A 17,783-nucleotide genomic window follows, 5' to 3' on the forward strand; every position below is an offset into this window, starting at 1 on the left:
TGATATAAATGATGGGATGGAGTGCACCCTCAGCAAGTCAAGGTGACATCAAATTGGTGGAAGTAGTGGATATGCAGGAGGGCAGAGCTGCTCTTCAAAGTATCTCCAGAAAGTTGGAGAGGGCTAACAGGAACCCTGTGAAGTTCAAAAAGAAAGGCAGAAAACAGCTTTGCGGGGAAGACCTGGGGATCCTAATTCAGTATCAGTGAATTGAATAGGACTCGGCAGCATGACCTTGCAGCCACAGAAGCAAACTGAAGGCTGGGCTGTGTGAGCAAGAACATAGCCAGCAGGCTGAGAAGAAGGGGTTTGCCTACTCTGCATTTCTGAGACGGTGGACCCCCATACAGGAGAGACCAAAGAACTGAAGGGAGCACAGTTGAGAACTACTGAGGTTGGGTCTGGAGCACATGACATACCAGGAAAGGCTGCAAGAGCTGGTTGTGTTTTGGCTGAGAAAGGCTCCAAATGACTCCAGCTCTCTGTAGGACAATTGGGAAGAAGATGGAGGTAGACTCTTCTTAGTGGTGGACAGTGAAAGGACAGGCAAGAGGCAGGAGTCACAAGTTGCAGCAGGGGAAATTCTGGTTGAGCATGAGGAAAAATACCTTCCCTTGTGAAGGTGTTGGAGCAGGTGCCCAAAGAGGTGGTGGGTTCTCCATCCCTCGGCAGGCTTCTGAGTAGCGTGACCCAGCTTTGAAGTTTAGCCCTGCCTTGAGCAGGACTAGAATCCTCCTGGTGCTATGAATGTAGTCTTTAATATTTTCTTTTTCTTGAAATAATAGTTTGTTAGTGCATGAAAATTAATTACATTGTCTAGTTTTAAGGGGAACAATGCAAACATATTTGCCATAAATCCTTCACATGCAGCTTGTGTAAAATTCCTGGCTCTCAGTCTTTTGAAGTGGACACTGCTGAATCATGTGATTGTTTTTCCATGAATTAAAAATGAGCCAAGTCTCTTTCTCCTTAAAAGAGACTGTTATATTCAGCAGAGCTCGAGGTGGTGATGCATTTTTGCAACATTAGTGAGCATGCATATGGCTCAAGAATGGGAGCATTGTCTACAGCCCTGCTTACTTTCGATGATTTAGTTTGAAGCTTGTTTGAGAGAGAGATTTTTAAAGAAAAACTGAACACTCTGTCTTACGGCATAAAGCTACCTTCCCAGCAAAGGACAGGTTTTCTTGGTAGCTTGTTTTCTTCCAGGAGTTTGAAGTCATTCATGGCCAACATCCATTGGGCCCCAGGAGAATGTGCCTGTAACGCTGCAGTGAAACGCCGGATGTTACATAGGGGTGCGTTCAGTTACACGCTTCTGAGATTTGTCAATATTGTTTACCATTATACAGGATTTTCTAATTCATACTGGTATCCATGTAGCTTTCAATTAAAGCAGTTTTTTAAATTATTGTATGAAAGACAGTAATTTTTTTTCCTTCTTAATTGTCTTAAGCTCTGTGGGTTTGACCTTTAGACCTTTTCCATCAAATAAAGTCGCTTAAGACTGCATGCAGAATTTTAGTTTACGTTTCAGCTGCGTCTACATTTCATGCACAAAAAAAGCCATAGACTTAGGCTTGGTGTTGGGTGGCATCCTGCATCCTGGGGGAGGTGCTTTGTTCGCTTGGCTCCCATCGGTTTGGTGCATGGGCTCTGAGTGGGTGTACACCTGGGAGAACACACAAAATGCGCTTATCCTGAAAAGGGCTAGTAGCCATCCAGGGCAAAGCATCCCTGCCTTCCAAATTGAGTGCACGTACCATATAATGGATTAATTGAATAGCAAAGTGCAATAGTTTAGGCAATGAGATATGGAACTGTGGGACTTAAAATTATTTTGATGGGTGTTAAAAGGAGAGTTTAATCTGCTGAGTAGCTGAGGCTGCTTTTTGAGACTAGACATGCAGTAAGCTAATACTCTTCCTTTTCAGGGGTTTTTAAGTAGTGTTGTTTATTCCTTTTTTTTTTTAAATCTCTGTGTTGCAAAATTTGATTGCTCTTTCTGGCATTGTCTATGACCCATTCTTGTATTCACGGGCAGCTTTGTGTTTGCCTGCATCTCCAGATCTTTGCATTGCTTTTTATCTAATCGCTTGGAGGTATCCTGTAAATTTTCCAGGACCTGTATATGGATTATTATGCTGAGGTTGTTGGATAAGCCCCAAATCAGGTAGACACGTTCCATGGTGCATTTAAGGGCTTGTACGTGTTATGAATGGGAGGCAGCACTGGAGTCTGAAATAGGATGCTTGCAGGTTTGTCCATGCAGTGTTTTGTCGGCACAAGCAACCTGGGTTGCCCAGCGCACTCCTCCCTGCAGTGTGGTGCTGGGGTGATGCACCGGGCATGCTCGGGCTCTGGTGTGCGCTTGGAGTCTGAGTTCTGCGGCTCCGGGGAGCCCACCGGGAGGTGGGTCTGAAGCGTCCCTTGCTGGGGACGCTTAACGTCTCAGTAATTACCCAGGTAACAAGTGCACAAAAAGATTGCTGAATGTGAAAGTTTTCATTTTAATTTCTCAGCTTACATCTTCTGGAAGGGAGAGATGGCAGAAGGGAGCAGGGGCTGGCATCTGAGCTACAGACTGTCTTCCCAGTTTGACCACAAATTTGTTCCTGAGCTTTTTTCAAGAGACTTCATCTCTCAGATTCTTGCCTAACTGGAAAAACTGGGATGATATCAATGTTCCCACCTTTTTATTAAAGTGATTAAAATCTAGATTCAAGACAGAATGAATAAAGGCTAAGCATTTTTAAATATTTCTTTTCCCCTAGTGAATCTGATTCTGCCACAGCAAGGTAGCTAACAAGTCTTGCAGTAGAAATATAATAGAAGAGGATGTTTAGTAACAGTATGTTTTTAACTTCAGCTCTGTCTCAGACTCTTACTTTATAGAGATAGATAGCAATATACATACAATTTAATATCTGTAACTGTATCAAACTGTGTTACAGAAGCAGATCATCTTCCTTTTAGGCTCTCAGAGGTCCATTATAAAGAAGCCCGGATATTTTTGTTGGTTGCTCAGCTATCTGATGCTGACTTCCATATTTTTGTCTGGAGATTTCCAGATGGATATACAAGCACACGTGCGTGTCTTTGCACGTGCACTGAATTCAGGATTTGATGTGCTTAGCATGATTCGTACAGGTTGTCTGCATGGCATACACAACAGGTTTGGTGCCTTCTGGGGCACACTGTATTGCATGTGCGCATTTAGTAGTTTTTCGGGGTACCTCATCAGCCCAACTCCTTACACATGGAGAATAATGGGATATTTGAGGTGGGAGGCAGAAGACCTGAAGTGATTGTTCCCGTTACGAGACTAATCGGTTAAGTCACCAAACTTGGCTGAGTATCAAATGTTTGGGTCTGTGTAAGATCACAGGTTGAGCTGAGTGTAAACCAGAAACCTCTTGATGCGGCATGGTGAATTTTTGGCTTTATCTGATGGGAGGGATGCTTAGAACATGCTTTATTCTGCAGGATTTTCTCATATGATCAGTTGAGGCCCTGATTGCTTATGGACTTAAACATGTTCAGAATTTTCTAGTGATAAGTAGTCATTAAGTTGTACTGAAAAAGCTCTAAATGATGAACTGACATTTGTGCCTTTTTTTGTTTCCATGGGTACGATGGAATATAAGAAAAAATAAGATATATTTTTGCCCCTTTTTCTTCCAGTTCCTTAGTCCTGAAATCTGCACTCTCCTGTCCCAAATTCAGTCCATCAGAATGCTTAAACTTAGGCTTAATTTAAGCATCTACTTACCACGAGAGGACCAAGAGTCACATAATAAAATACCAGTAAGTGGTAGAAATAACACTTAAAATTTTAAAAGTGGGAAGAACTTATTTTTAAATACCAAATTGAAATAAAAAGGAGAGTAACCACTAGATGGCACTTTAAAATTGTGTATTGAGGTAGTACATCTGCTCTCAATCTCATTACAAATTTTGATAGACTTAAAAAGGATTTTATATGGATCTGCCTAGTTCCGAGAGATGGTGGTGTTTCCAAAATTCTAAGTTCCTTTAGCTGAGTCTCCTTCTTCTGTGATCAAATAAAACCACTGCACTAAGGAGTCTGGTCTGCATTAAAAGCTCATTCCTGATGCTTAAAATGCTGCCTTTAGAAAGAAGAGAAACGCATGAATAACTGATAAATGTATGTGAATTAGTTTGTTCTCCACTTACTTGTCATAGAATCATTTAGGCTGGAAAAGACCCCTAAGGTCACCGAGTCCCACCGTGAACCCAGCAGTGCCAAGCCCACCCCTGGGCCCTGCCCCTGCGCGCCACGGCTGCCCGGCTGCTGGAGACCTGCAGGGACGGTGACAGCCACGGCCCTGCGCAGCCTGTGCCAGCTCTTTTTGGGGAAGAGTTTTTCCTAATTTCCGATCTAAAGCTCCCCTGGTGCCACGAGGCAGTTTCCTCTTTTCCCTATCACTTGTTACTTGGGAGAAGAGATCTGTATCCATTTTTTTAACAAAATTTTGCTCTGCCCTGGTACTCTGTTTACCTTCTTGGGTTACGCCTAATTTGAGATGCAACGTATTTTGACAAGGTGTTGCTACTTTAATATTTCTTTTAGAATTATTTGAGGTCAGTAGCTTGGAAATTAACCCAGAATCTTGTAGAGGGGGGTCAGACAGGGAACAGACTGCAAGGATTTACTTTTCACAAATTTTTTGCTTTACCCACATTATCTCTTGGTAGGGGGAGAGGATGGAAGGAGGCGCTGACAATTTGATTCTTCAGAAAATAAGGTAGTAGTAGGAATTTATTATCAAGTCAGTCTTATGGTATTTCTGTCAGTGATCATTGCACATCCCTGTTTTATTTAGAATTTTCATGTAGCTTCTTTATTGTTGTTTCTGAGGTACACAAGAGTTACGTTGCCATGATTTATGAGCTAATAATTTTGAAGATGAGCAAAGCTGAGTAAATACTGTCTGTAGCCATTAATTTGATTATTCTTCCATAGGAGCCGTGGGTAGTAGCTTTTTCGAGGGGTTGTTTGGACAACTGTGTTAGCCTATTGTACTTGAGTTGAAGAGAGCAAGAGTAGACACACTATAATACCAGGTTGTGCAAGGATATTTTATGGCCTATTAAATATGGATTAAGGAACTAATTCTTTCATTTGCTCATACAGCTGTATATGGTTCCCCTGACACTGGTGGTAATTATGACTGAATTTTATTATGAAAGCTTCGTTACGCACATGGTAAACCTTAGAATGGCTTACAGTGGCGGTGGACACAGCTGCATTGTCCCAGTTTTCTAGAAGACACTAGGACACAATCAACAAGAGGTGAAAAGGAGAGTTGGAACAATTTTCCCATTCAGCTGCGCTCGCCCTGCCACGTCTGCTGCAGGAACGTCGCCTCTTGTGTGCCGTGCTGCGCAAAGGCACTTGGCTGTGGTTTTGCCACGGCTGGACCCTACTGCAATTTGTGTGCCTCCTAATCAAAGATAAAAATGAAGCTTTGGGAGTGGCAAGTCAAAAAGATTGATTTTTTTATTATTATTATTTTTATTTTTTCCATTCAGAGAGTTTTGCCCTTTGAAGGCTGTAAGCAGAACTCCAGGCCATCTCTCTTTTTGATAGACAATTTCAATTTGACTTTGGGTTCTGAGAGCTGAGGGGTGGTCTCTTATTATTTTTATTACTTATTTTTATTTTTTTTATTCTTGCTATTGTTGGTTTGTTGTTGTTACTATTATTACAAATTATTGGCATTTGATTTATCCAAACTCTCTCCGACCATCCTACTTGCATTCAGTACGTTTTGAGTACACTTCTAAAATACTTTTTTTAGTTACGTATTTCAAATTTCATGTACCACTTAGTTTTTGTAATCAGATTAAACCTTTTGATGCTTAGCATGTAGGGGTGATGCCTTGGGTGGTGCGTTCAGCAGTGCCACTGCCGCCGCGGGGGTCCAGGGCGCTGGGGGACCCCCCGATATGCACGGCCCTGGTGCCCGGTGCCGCTGCTGGTGAGGGAGCGTGTCCCAGGGCTTGGCCACCCTTTTCCTTCCTGTCAGCATGGGCTGCCCGCTTGGGCTCTGCATTACAGATGTGGAAAATAGAATATTTGCTGATGTCTTTTATGTATTCAGAGCCTGTTATTTTGTCTTTGTCAAACTAAATGATGCTAGTTTTCACAAAGCTTTATTTTTTTTTGTCCTTTTGCTGCTTCTTTCTTTTCTTTGCCCTTGTTTCACTTTTTTTTTTTTTTCTTTTTCCTACCCCCATCTTTCCATCTCTTTTTACTGATTGGTTTGGGGTTTTTTTAGTGTATTTTCTAGACTAAAACTCCCAAGTTGTAGTTTGACAAGCAGTTTGCCTTACTGACACCAAGCACTTGCTGGCAGCCTAGCTGTGATACACTCACACCCTGGTTTTCCAGCATCGTAGCTGATGCAGCTTCCACGTTTGGGTTACATCCTGAATTTCAGGCTGAGTTTTAGCTGAAATATTCTGTTGGCTGAGTAAGGTCCAGTTAGCTGTGTTTGTTCTCTGGCAGGGGCGTAAGGAAAACCCAACAGTCAAGACCTACGCTGAGTTTTGTCTTTCCGATTTCCTTACCCGTTTACTCCTGCACTGTGCAGGATCCAGTTCCTACGTGTGTCTTTCAAGGGCAGGATTTGCCTGTCTTTCACTTATTTTAATGAAGAGATTCTTAAAGGCTGCAGAACTCCGTACAAAGTAAAATATATAATATTTTATTATATTTCTTCATGTTGCGAAGAGGGGGGAAAAGAGAACTAGAAAGAAAAACAAATGAGAAATTCAATCATCATTAAAAGACTTTGCAGTAGATTACATATCTCCTCATAACATTTCAAGCTTTATTTCTTGTATTATGCTTAAGTCTCACGGACAGGTTTTAAAACACAGTTGCCTGAAATGGTGACACAAGTGCATCTGGGCAGCGTATTTCTTGCACCGAATAGGCAAGGTTTTTTTATGTATTGAATGCAGGAGGTTTGCTTGTTCAGCGTGAGGTTTTCTTATGCCAACACATGCGCTTGCTGTCTGTGTGTTTCCCATTTTAAAAGCAGATTTGGAAAGAGCTAGCAGTTGAAATGTGCTTACAAACATTCTTGCTGGAGAATTAACTAGGACGGTATTAACCAAAACTAAGACGTGCATAAAAAAAGGCAAGTGAACATCAGCAACAGATTCCACCCCCCACCCCCCCTCCTTTTTTTAATTGAAGCATCCTGATACCATGCTAATGGTGAGTACAGTTGTTCACTATCAAGTGCTTTTCATGCTAGACAAAACCTGGTTATTTCTTAGCATTAAAAAAACCCCAAAGAACATCTTATTTCTTGTGGATGTGTGAATGAGCAGGGAAAGAGTAGAGCTGAAGTTTAAAATCTATTGACTTTTACTATATGTTGCTTTTATTCCTCTTTGGTAGGCCTGAAAAGTTCACTTAAAAAAAAAATGCAAAAAAGTGATGTTGACATTTGATGATCTTAGTGTTTAATTTTATGTATTAAGGAACAAAGCAAGCAACTCAGATCTGAGTTTTAAGAGAGTAAGGAATAGTTTAAAATTATTTATGGAGATAGAAAAGTGTGTCATGAAAAATTCAGTAAGACTTGTTGTTGTGTTGCTAAGAGCTCCATGTGGTGACAGTCTGTCCCAAACCTCTGCTCGCAAACAGGACTCCATTGAGTCTCAGCATGTCCCCCATTAAACCATCACATCTCCGAAAATTAGAAAGCTCATTAATGGCTTTCTGCTGTGAAGCAATAAAGAATATATTCACTGACTGGTCAGTAATTAGTGCCAAGTAGTTCTTGCCCTTCATTATAGAAATGCTCGGTTACTCCAGAGCTAAAAGAAATTTATTTTTTCAAAAACTTTCTGTATTTGTGTAGGTGTATTTAACTGCCAGAAATATCCTTTTGCTTTTATTTGAAAATTCAAATACATCTTCAGCCCACTAGATCTGGAAGAATATGAACTCGTTTCTCAGTCCCTTGCTTCTTTGTGGAAACCGCTGAGGTTACTGAATTGGTGGCCCCCAAAACACCAAGCCGTTAGTGTCATAGTTCGGTCCCCATTTCTCTTTTTGTTATTTGTTGTTATAAAATAGTAGAGGATTTCCGTTGTGTAAAACCGAGCAGAAAGTGTAGAAAACCCACTTGAACCTTTGCTCCTTGGTACCAGTAATCCCCATGGAGTCAGCTGAGGGTCCAGCTGGACTCCAGCGAATGTGGTTTGAAGGTGACAGGACAGCAGAAGTTCATTTCCACTGTCCTCATGGAAGCAGGACGAGCGTTGTTGAAGTTCAGCCGTTCTTCCACGGAGAAACTTCCAGCAGGGACTGCACCATAGTCACAGTTCGCACCTCTGGGGTTCTGCCTTTGCAGGTATTGGATTTCTTTCCAGCCTGTATCACAGCACGTGCCTTACAGCGCTTGGTTACTTTTGCAGACCTTTATAAGGATTTTGGTGTTTGTGGACGTAGTTTGGGGAACTCCCAGTGAGTGCAGCTTGTTGAGCACAAGCCCTAGCAGCATTCTCACTGACAGATCAGCCGTGAGGTGAGAGAAGTCGGTCATCTCTCTGTATTGGGTTTTGTAAATAACAGAGGAAGACAGGAGGAACCCAAAACTTAACATTAATGAAGCTAATCAAACACTTGTTGTTAATGAACACTTTAAAAAGTGAAGAAGTGAAGACCTGCGCACAGTTGTGTAATGGAAATAGCTTTTTACAGTATATGTTTCTAAACAATCATTCTTCTCCCCTGCTTCCCTGCATCATCTAGCTCTTTTCTTGAGGAATCTTTCCCCCCCCCCCCCCCCCCCCCCGAAGCCTATTTGGTATACAGATTTATAAGACATCCAAGAAAACTGTAATTCTTTGATTAATGTTTCCAGGACCAGAAAGGAAATAATACAATCAGGGCACAAAAGAAAAAGAAAAAAATATTGTTCAAATTTTTACTGGTGTAATAGCTCTGTAACGTTTGATCTGTGTCTGCACGGAAGGCAGGTGTAGAACATCGCCCTGAGGGTGTCTCTTGCTGTCAGTGGATCATGAATGTCAGTCCTGACAGGTATCCTCTGGTGATGCTACAGAGCATATGTGGCTCATTTTAAACAAAACTGTCCATGCTTTTGTCTTGTCTTCTTGGAATATTCCTACTTTCTCCCTAGTGTCTGTCACTTTTTTGTCATCCTTAAGCTGAGAAATATCTTGTAAAATCTTGTTAGCTGGTTATAATTGTTTTTCCTCTTACTAGCCTCTAATAGCCATTACATATGCCTTAGAAGACGCATGATATTTTTAGAAAGTGTAGAAGAAATTACTTTTGTATGTGATATGGTTTATAAACTCCAGTTATTGCAAATTTTGCACTTTGCGTGCTGTGTATCTTCCATACTTTTAAGCCCTAAATCCTGCAAAGGCTGCCCATGGCTTGTTCTGTGACTTGCTATGGAACTATTTCATTGCCAAGAGTAAACGCATGCTTCGCTTCTTGTAGGGTCCAAGGCCAGCTCTCTTTTCAAAAGCTGGCTGGTAGGGATGCTTGCCAGCACTCAGGGATCCCTGAGAGGGAGAGAAGGAGCTCATGTTTTTGCTTGCTTCTGGCTGCCAGCTTCCCCTCTCCCATACAAAGCAAGCAGCTAACATGCCATTGATGATGTGTCAAGGGGGAAAAAAAATCAGATAAATAAACAGAATCTGAAGAGTCCACTGAACAGATTCCATTGATGTTTTGCCATTCAACAAGTGGATAATGCCAGTAAAACATCCACTGTCATTTAGTCATACATACATTAACTTGGCCGTGGAGTGTCTTAAGTAGTTACGCTATGTCTTGCCAAAATCTTCCATACAAAAAAAATGAATGAAAGTGCCCATGTTGTTTTGCTGAGTTTTGCATTTGACTCTTGTTTGGGTTTTTATGGCACAGCTTCTCTCATAATTATATAATTGTATGTGAATATATCAGCAATTAGGGCAAAAATGTCCATGACGTGTGGTGTAGTAACGTGGAAGATGAAGCAATCCCAAGGAAAAAAAGTTCATTGCACTCTGTCAACATCCGTTTTTTAAGAGGAAAAGTCTCATGTGATGTAATAGAGAATTAGAACATTTTTCATTATGCCAATCCTGCATATGATGGAGAGAGGCATCAGCAAAAAGTGAATACCAAAAAAGTCTCTGAAATGTGGGTCAAAACTTACAAGAACTTGGATAAGGAAAAATGGGGAGAAAGGTTTTGGAAACACAGATGTATTGAAAAATAGGGGCTGAAGTAGTTTATCTGTCCACGCTATGAATGGCCCCCTATTTTATAGGAGAGAAGAAAGGGCGCAGAGGATAGAGTATGTAGCTCAACACACTGAAGGGGTGGGGGGCTTCCAAGCCATACTGTAAAAACAAAGTTTGAAGTCAGCCTGTGGCCTCAGTTCTCCTGTCAGCGGGGTTACGTCAGGAGGGGTTTTGTCATTGACCCTGGCAGAGATTCACTGCGAAGTGGAAGCAAAGCAAAGAGCGGCTGCCTGTCTTTCTGTAGTGAGTGTGCCTGTGTAACAGCCAGGGTCTTGCTCTGGGCCTTGGGTCTCCTGAGCTTGTCCAGCTGGTGGGCTAACAGCCCATCTTGCTAAAAAGCCTCTTTATGGTGGCACTGCTGCTTTGGGGTGACAGCTAGGGTGAAACAGTTCATGATTTAAGAAAGCAGCCTAAAGAACATCACTTGAATTCCTAGAGCTGAATATATGTTTCTATTTCAGCACTAATGTGCAGTGACCTTTGGTTAATTTGTATTTCAGGAGTAACTGGGTGTTCAATACCTAGCCTTCATGCATGGAAAACAAAATATTATTTGGGAGCTGGGTGGTACTAAAGAAATACAATGTCCTGAGAGCCCCTTAGGGATTTGCAGGGTGACCGGTGCCCAGGGTCTGTGCTGCCGTGCCAAGCTCGGCGTAGAGCATAGGCAGGGCCTCGGGGGCGATGGAGAGCACATCTAAAATACACCACAGGATCGCTTCAGTCCTCTGAAGTTTTCTTCTGCTCATCTTTCCAAAGGCAGCAGGCAGAGAGGTGCCAGCTAAAGGCAATGCTGTTGAAATAGCCCTGAGACTTCAGCTGAGCCTTGTAAGGGAGGATTGTGGAGCACTCCTCAAATGTTAATTTAATTTCACACTAACGCGGTAGAAGGCTATCAGTAATACTCAGCTTACTTAGGAGTGCCTGTAGGCAGAACCCATAGGATTAGCTCACCAAGATAAGTCAGTGGTAAGGGCTGGAGCAGCGGACTCCCTGTTGTAGTGTATTTATCCTGCTGAGACGTAATCCGCGCACTTATTGATCACAGTAATAAGCAGATCTCTATCATTTAACACATTCCGAGACTTAATGGACCTCTGCTACCCACACGAGCTGAAGTTCCTGCTCAAACGGTAACTCTGCTGCTTTGTTGATTTGTGTCCAAAACCACCCCAAACAAAAGCAAATGGTGGTTCAGCACTTTAGGAAGAGAGGGAGGGAGTGTGGTGCGGTGTGGTATGAGGTGGAGGTCATGGTGGGATAGAAATGATTTCAAACTTGCTTTTCACAATACTGGATTGCACCTTGATTTTCCATACTTCAATGCTCTTTTAAAGCCAAAGCTGTTTCTGTATGTTTGGATCCACTTTGCAAGTCAGGGACAAAGATCTAGGTGAAAGGGTGCCTGATTCTGTGCCGCATAGTATCTCTGAAAAGGCAGGAGCTGGTTACAGAAAATGAACCGGAGGAGCGGGTGCCGTAGAATCAAAGTTTATATGTGCTCAAGGTAGAGGTGGTGTGATGGGGACAAAGCGTGCAGCTTAATGGCAAGCTGCCGTGAATTTACAGGGCATCCTTCACCAGTGGGGGCCTGCTGGTGAGCAGGGGGGAACTAACAGAATCTAATAGACATCCAGGAAAATACCATTTTTAAATGGAGGTTAAATTTTCTGAACCTGCTTCCTTCAGGGTTGTCTCCTCCAGCCAGCAGTATCTGAAGGTCCTTCAGTTTTCTGTGCTGTTGGAGCTGGCGGGGGAAGCGGCTGCGTATGCATATTTCTGGTGCAAACAAGGGCACGTTGCCAAAATGCCAGTGAGTTAACCAGCAAGAAACACACCCAGAAGAGATCAGCCAAAAGCAGGCTGAGCGGTCGCTGAATGCAGGGCATACGGAGGAGTGTGGCCAGGGCAGTCCAGGCTGTAGCTGCTGTGTGGATGGTTCTGGTGAGGGATTCAGCTTTCCCTGCTGCCGCTGCAGGATGAAATACTAGCGCAGGCATCTTCCAGAAAGCAGCATCCAAAAACGTGACATGGCCTTGCAGTTACGAGGCTTGACCTCTTCTCATGCCCTTCTCCTGAGAGTCAGCAACAGAGCTGCCTCTGGCTTTGCTGGTGGGACCAGGACTTAGCCCAGCTTCTTTATCAAGCTGGCAAGAAGCCCCTGTGAGACTTCATCGTTTTTTGTCAGCTTTATAAAGATCTAGCTGGCTAACTGCTCTCCAGGTTCAGTTTGTTTTGATGGTTGCATCACTTTCTTGGAAAGCCAGCCATACTCCTGTAAGGATTATCCTTGACGTTACACAGTGTGAAGAGAGACCAGACTGTGCTGGCAGCACTTGCTTGCTCTAGGCTTTGGTACTTGGATGTGATGTGCTGGGTTTATTTATTAATGTATTCATTTGCCCCTTACTTAAGTAGCAGATCTCTTAAGCCATCCCTTAAATGGGTAGTTAGCATGTGTTAAGCATGTATTTTTACTGAGAGGTAGTTCTGTAGTATTTCTTAAATAAGGATACACACAAGGCAGGTGTGCAAGTAAATATGATTTACCTTCTGCACGCACTTGGTTCAGCGTATGGTTTTTGTTTGCTGTGTGGGGGCTGTGGTTGATGAGTACTTTGGAAGTGTCAGGGTAACTACTTTCTGTTTGTTTGCTTCAAATCCGTGTATTAAAATTCACTTCTCTTAGGCAGGGAGTCAGATTTCCCTATTGCACCTTTTAGCGGCATTGGGAAATCCTAGCTCATCGTGTCATGGGGTTCTGCATCAACATCGCTATATATAAGCGCATGATTAACAGATGAGTAGCTGGCGATACGTTCCACCGCTAAAAAGAGGGATATCCTGACACTTTTAGTGGCAAAATATGGAAAACTACGGTAGACACAGGTGCGGGAGAGCTGTGGAGTCTCTCACTCACTTGACTAGTGATGTGTGAGGGCTTTTCTGCTATCCTTACGATCGGAGCACATTTGAGAGTTGGGCTGTCAGGTGTCCTTGCTTCGTGCTCTTAAATTGTATGTTGCTAGTTAATCTGGGCATTAGGTGGAAATGTTAAGATTGGAAAAGATACATCCATGCTGTTGTTGATAATTGGAATAAATCTTTATTATCTTGCCAAAAACTGAGTGTCTTGCACTAGTGCCCCATGTACTTGTCAGTGGTTTAAGTATCTATATGCTGGTCATTTATACCTAAGGGTTTGTTGTGAACTTACGACTATTTTTGCATGACAGGTCACCGTAATGAAAGGCAGTAGTAGGAATAAGGATCATTCGACAGAAGGAGAAGGAACTGGGAAGCGACCAAAAAGAAAGTGTCTTCAGTGGCATCCCCTGCTTGCCAAGAAACTCCTTGACTTCTCTGAAGAGGAGGAAGAGGAAGAAGAAGAGGAAGATTTTGATAAGGTAGACTTCATTGCGTGTTTTGGCTGTAGAAGGCTGATGGTGTGGTCAGATTCTCCCTAGCTGTGTTTTTAGTGTGCTTGCTTCTTGATGTTCTCTTTTTGTGAACAAACCTAGTCAATAAAAAGAAGTGATGTTGTGCCCATATAGGCTATAAAGGCAAGCAGCAAATAACAAATAAAAAGTCAGTTGTCAATCATGCTTTTAAAATCTTGGACAAAACTCTCTATTTTAGAGTTAGACTGTAAGAGTTTTAATGGGGTAGTTTTAATAACATGTTGCGCATCGCACTCTTGATTACTCAAGGTGGGTTTTTCACATGTTTTTTTAGTTGTTTACTTTAGATATGAAGTTAGCCTGTGCTTGACATCTGCTTTTAATGACTCTCAGGACATACCAAGCTTATAAGTGGGGTTTTTTTCCCCTAAGATTAAAAAAATACAGAGATTAAAAGGGAGAAACAAGGGAAAAGCTGTCAATTTTTACTGTCTTTGCATGTAAAATTTAACTTTTGTTCCAGAATATTGAGAGCATGGGTAGAATAATCTGTCTCTGGTTCAATGCTTGGTATTTCGGTGTTGCACAAAGACGCTGGCCTTACCCTTTTATCATAAGGACCCCACAATGTGGCGCCTCACACATGTACAGTTAGACTCATCCTCTGTTACAGGAAAAGGGAATGGGTTGCAGAGACATGATGTTTCCAGTGTGTGGATATCATATCTGCATCTCCTTGATGCATTCCTCAGGCGGGAAGGGGGAGGTCAGTGCTGACGAGACAGCCTTGAGGCACATGCTGTTAAGGAAGGGTGTCCTTGACAAGGATAAGGAGCAGCGAGTTGGAGCCTGATGCTCTAACAGTGCTTTCTGTTGGCCTTACAGGTCACTTTCTCCGTGTGGTATAAGAGAGCAGCGTTGCAGTTGGGTAGCAGATGCTTTTCTGTCTCATACAGCAGCTCCTTTTGTTCAGTTGGAACTAGTCTTCTGTGGTGTGCCCTTGTAGGAGAGATACACTGGCCTGTAAGTGGAGAGAGCAGATTTTGGCAGTGTATTCTGTTGAGATTTGCCCTCTGTCTCCAGCTGGGCAGCTGGGCAGTGGCTGCAGTGCAACACAGCTTGCAGGCTGAGTAATGAAGGGCAGAAGGGGGGGGAACAGCTGTTAACTGTGCACTCTCCTGCCAGTGCACTCTGTAGCTGCAGTCACACGATTGAGGTCCAAGGTAACTCTGCTCACCTCATCCCCCGGAGATGACTTCTGGGTTGGAGGAAGGGGCTAGGAAGGATCTCCTCCCTCCAGCACCTTTAGGACTGTTACTAGAGAGTGGTCCCCAGAAATCTGCTCCACTTGCAAGTCGGAGTTTAAGTCTTGTGGAGACTGCAAAGGAACCTTGGGCTGTCAGGTGGGATCTGGTGTAGAACTCCAGGTCTTCTGGGTGGAACAGATGGTCTTTGGAGGCAGCTGGGTGTATCCCTCTGCGTCTCCTTCGTTCGCATCCAGCATACACAGGTTCTCAGTCTCTGTGAGAAGCGTGGATAACAAGTTTATGCCCGTTTCCTTTTGGTTCTGCTAGGTGCCTCTCCTTGGCGCTGACGGTTTAGAGCAGGATGCTGATGAAACCGAAGATGACGAGTCCTCAGAGCAGCGAGCTCGCCGACCAATGAATGCATTTCTCTTGTTCTGCAAACGCCATCGCTCTCTCGTGCGAAAAGAGCACCCTCGCCTCGATAACCGTGGCGCAACCAAGATCTTGGCAGATTGGTGGGCTGTTTTAGATCCAAAAGAAAAGCAGAAATACACTGACATGGCCAAGGAGGTATGTTCTATCCGAGTGGTGGATGTAAATGGAGTTCATTACATAGTTGTCTTGTGTTTCTCTGTGTATTAAATGTTTTCTGTGGGGTCTTCCTCTTCCCGGAGTCCCTCGGCTTCACCCGTGGGATTATCGTGCTCAGAGAAGCTGCTGTTCTTGCTTGGATTCACTTGGTCCTTTGGAGCAGAATGAAAAGAAATTGGTCTGACAAGCAAACCTGGCTGTAGTAGTCATTGGTACAAATATATGCACTTTGTGATAGGTACCACCTGGTAATTCCTGCAGTGCAAGTGTTAACATGTGGGTGGTGTGTGGATAATGGCCACTGAAAATGATAACACACATCTGAGTGTCAGCTGACTAGGGACACTTAGCTCAAGCTATGCATTTGCTATGGATAATACAGGTGGACCAAAACAAAAGTATAGTTAATATAGTGCCTTTTTACCTTTGATGCTCAAGAATTAAAGAATTATTAGTATTACATGAAGTACTCTCCCTAGGTATTGTTAACTTGTTTCTGATAGAGCAACCTTTGGTGACACAGAGACCAGTACCGAAATCTGAGAGCAATACGTAGAGTCCTTTAACTGGGAGCAAGGAAAAGAGATTTATCCCCATATTTCACAAAGTATCTTTATGTCAACTTAAAATTTAAATGAGGCTTTTTAAGAAGCAGCTTGCTTGGTAAGCTGGCCCCAAGGCGGCTGCGAATACCCATAGCAGAGTGAAACACACACAGCCAGTTACTTGGGCTGATAACATCACCCCAGAACAGATCCCTGTGATTACCTGCGTGATGTAGGTTACGGGTAACCATTGCATTCAGTCTTAGAAAAAAAAAAATGGAGGGCCAGTGAGAAGGAAGAATTACTCTCACTTGTCAGGTAATGCCTAGCGCACTACAAGAAGTACAGACAGCTGTGTAACAATGAGGGGAACTATTAACTGTGCCTGCCCTGTCACCTGAGTCAGCTGCAGCCATTAACATGCATATATAAGCCCTGGCTGCTCCGCACTGTGTGTGAGCATGGAAAGGATCCCCAGGAAAACCAAACTGTTCTGCATGGCAGGGCCTTTCTGAAGGTCTGTGGTACCTCTGTAGCTCCCCGTCTGTGACACAGCGTTGAAATACTTGAGTCTCAGCTTTGTCCTGCCATTCCTCATTTGTTCTGCGTTCCCACGTACAAATTAGCGATGCTTCTTGTGGGGAAAAGGCAATTAGGAGATCCAGCACAGATACAAAGGAAGGAAAGATGAAAATGAAGAAATAATTTTTGGAAGAAACAAACCTGGTGTGACTGGTTTTCTTAGCCTTTTGTCTTGCTGAAGGAAACTCGTTCATTAAGAATGAAAATAATTGCAGAACTTCTGTATGAAGCCACAGATTTGAAACTATTAATCATATTGTTGTAGAAATCATTGCTCCTGCAGTGATTTATTTATTTTTCTTGGCATGAAGAACAAATTGCATATTCAAGGTCGAAGTGAAACAATAAATCTAAGTAGTTTACATCGTTACAGCTAGTTCCAAGAATGTGTAGAAGAGAGATAGTGTGTAATTTTTGTTCTTTAAACAGTTCTATGTTACAACAATAATTAGCAACTATAATGTGCTATTGAATGTATTCGGGCCTTCTTCACCAATAGACCTATTCTCTGTGTGTGGATCGGTTGTTTTAACGCCTGCTTTTGTCATTAGGCTTACTGCTGAGCCTGTCAAAAAAATGTTAATGTCAACTCCAGTGTGAACCACTTATTGGTGTTTTTCTTCTTCCTAAGTTTTCCTAAGGAGAGCTCATTTAGATGTCAAGAAGGTGAATGCCTCTGAAAGGGCATAAAATTACCATTGTGCCAATAATCTTCTGTTTGAGTATCTGTATGTCTAAGCTTATTGAGGTTTAAAATACAGGGGATAAGCTGCTGTTACTTACATGTAGCTTTTCAGCGCCCTTTGACTTCCAGTTTTCACCACATAGCCTCTATGCTGCCCTGGCAGGGCTGCCACCTCCCAAAGGGCCCGTGTCATACCTGCTGCCCCCCAAACATGTCTTCTGTGCCCTGAGCATCTGAGTCCAGGGATACAGATGGCCGGAGAGAAGTGGTCGCTGCTACAGCAGCTAGCACCCCTGCTGTTCTGCGGTCTTGAGAATGTTTTTGCTACCTGAAGCCATAGCTTGCAAAGCCAGTTAGCTTAGATTAAGCATCAAGCAGGAAGCTTTCGGTTTCTTACCTGCTTAGCACCAGAGGTGAC

The 17,783-nt window shown here is 43.0% G+C and overlaps 1 protein-coding gene across 20 annotated transcripts in view; it reads left to right on the forward strand.

Annotated features, from left to right (window-relative positions):
* Positions 1 to 17,783, forward strand: part of BBX (BBX high mobility group box domain containing) — a 145,636-nt gene that overhangs the window by 66,183 nt on the left and 61,670 nt on the right. For all 20 annotated transcript variants that reach the window (XM_055801290.1, XM_055801287.1, XM_055801280.1 and 17 more), the window contains 2 exons: positions 13,551 to 13,721; positions 15,290 to 15,532. In XM_055801290.1, coding sequence (XP_055657265.1) covers positions 13,560 to 13,721; positions 15,290 to 15,532 — 405 coding nt within the window. In that variant the 5' untranslated portion in view covers positions 13,551 to 13,559. The remainder of the gene's footprint in view (positions 1 to 13,550; positions 13,722 to 15,289; positions 15,533 to 17,783) is intronic.

The sequence above is a fragment of the Falco peregrinus genome, chromosome 4 (genome assembly GCF_023634155.1).
Source record: "Falco peregrinus isolate bFalPer1 chromosome 4, bFalPer1.pri, whole genome shotgun sequence".
NCBI lineage: Eukaryota > Metazoa > Chordata > Aves > Falconiformes > Falconidae > Falco > Falco peregrinus.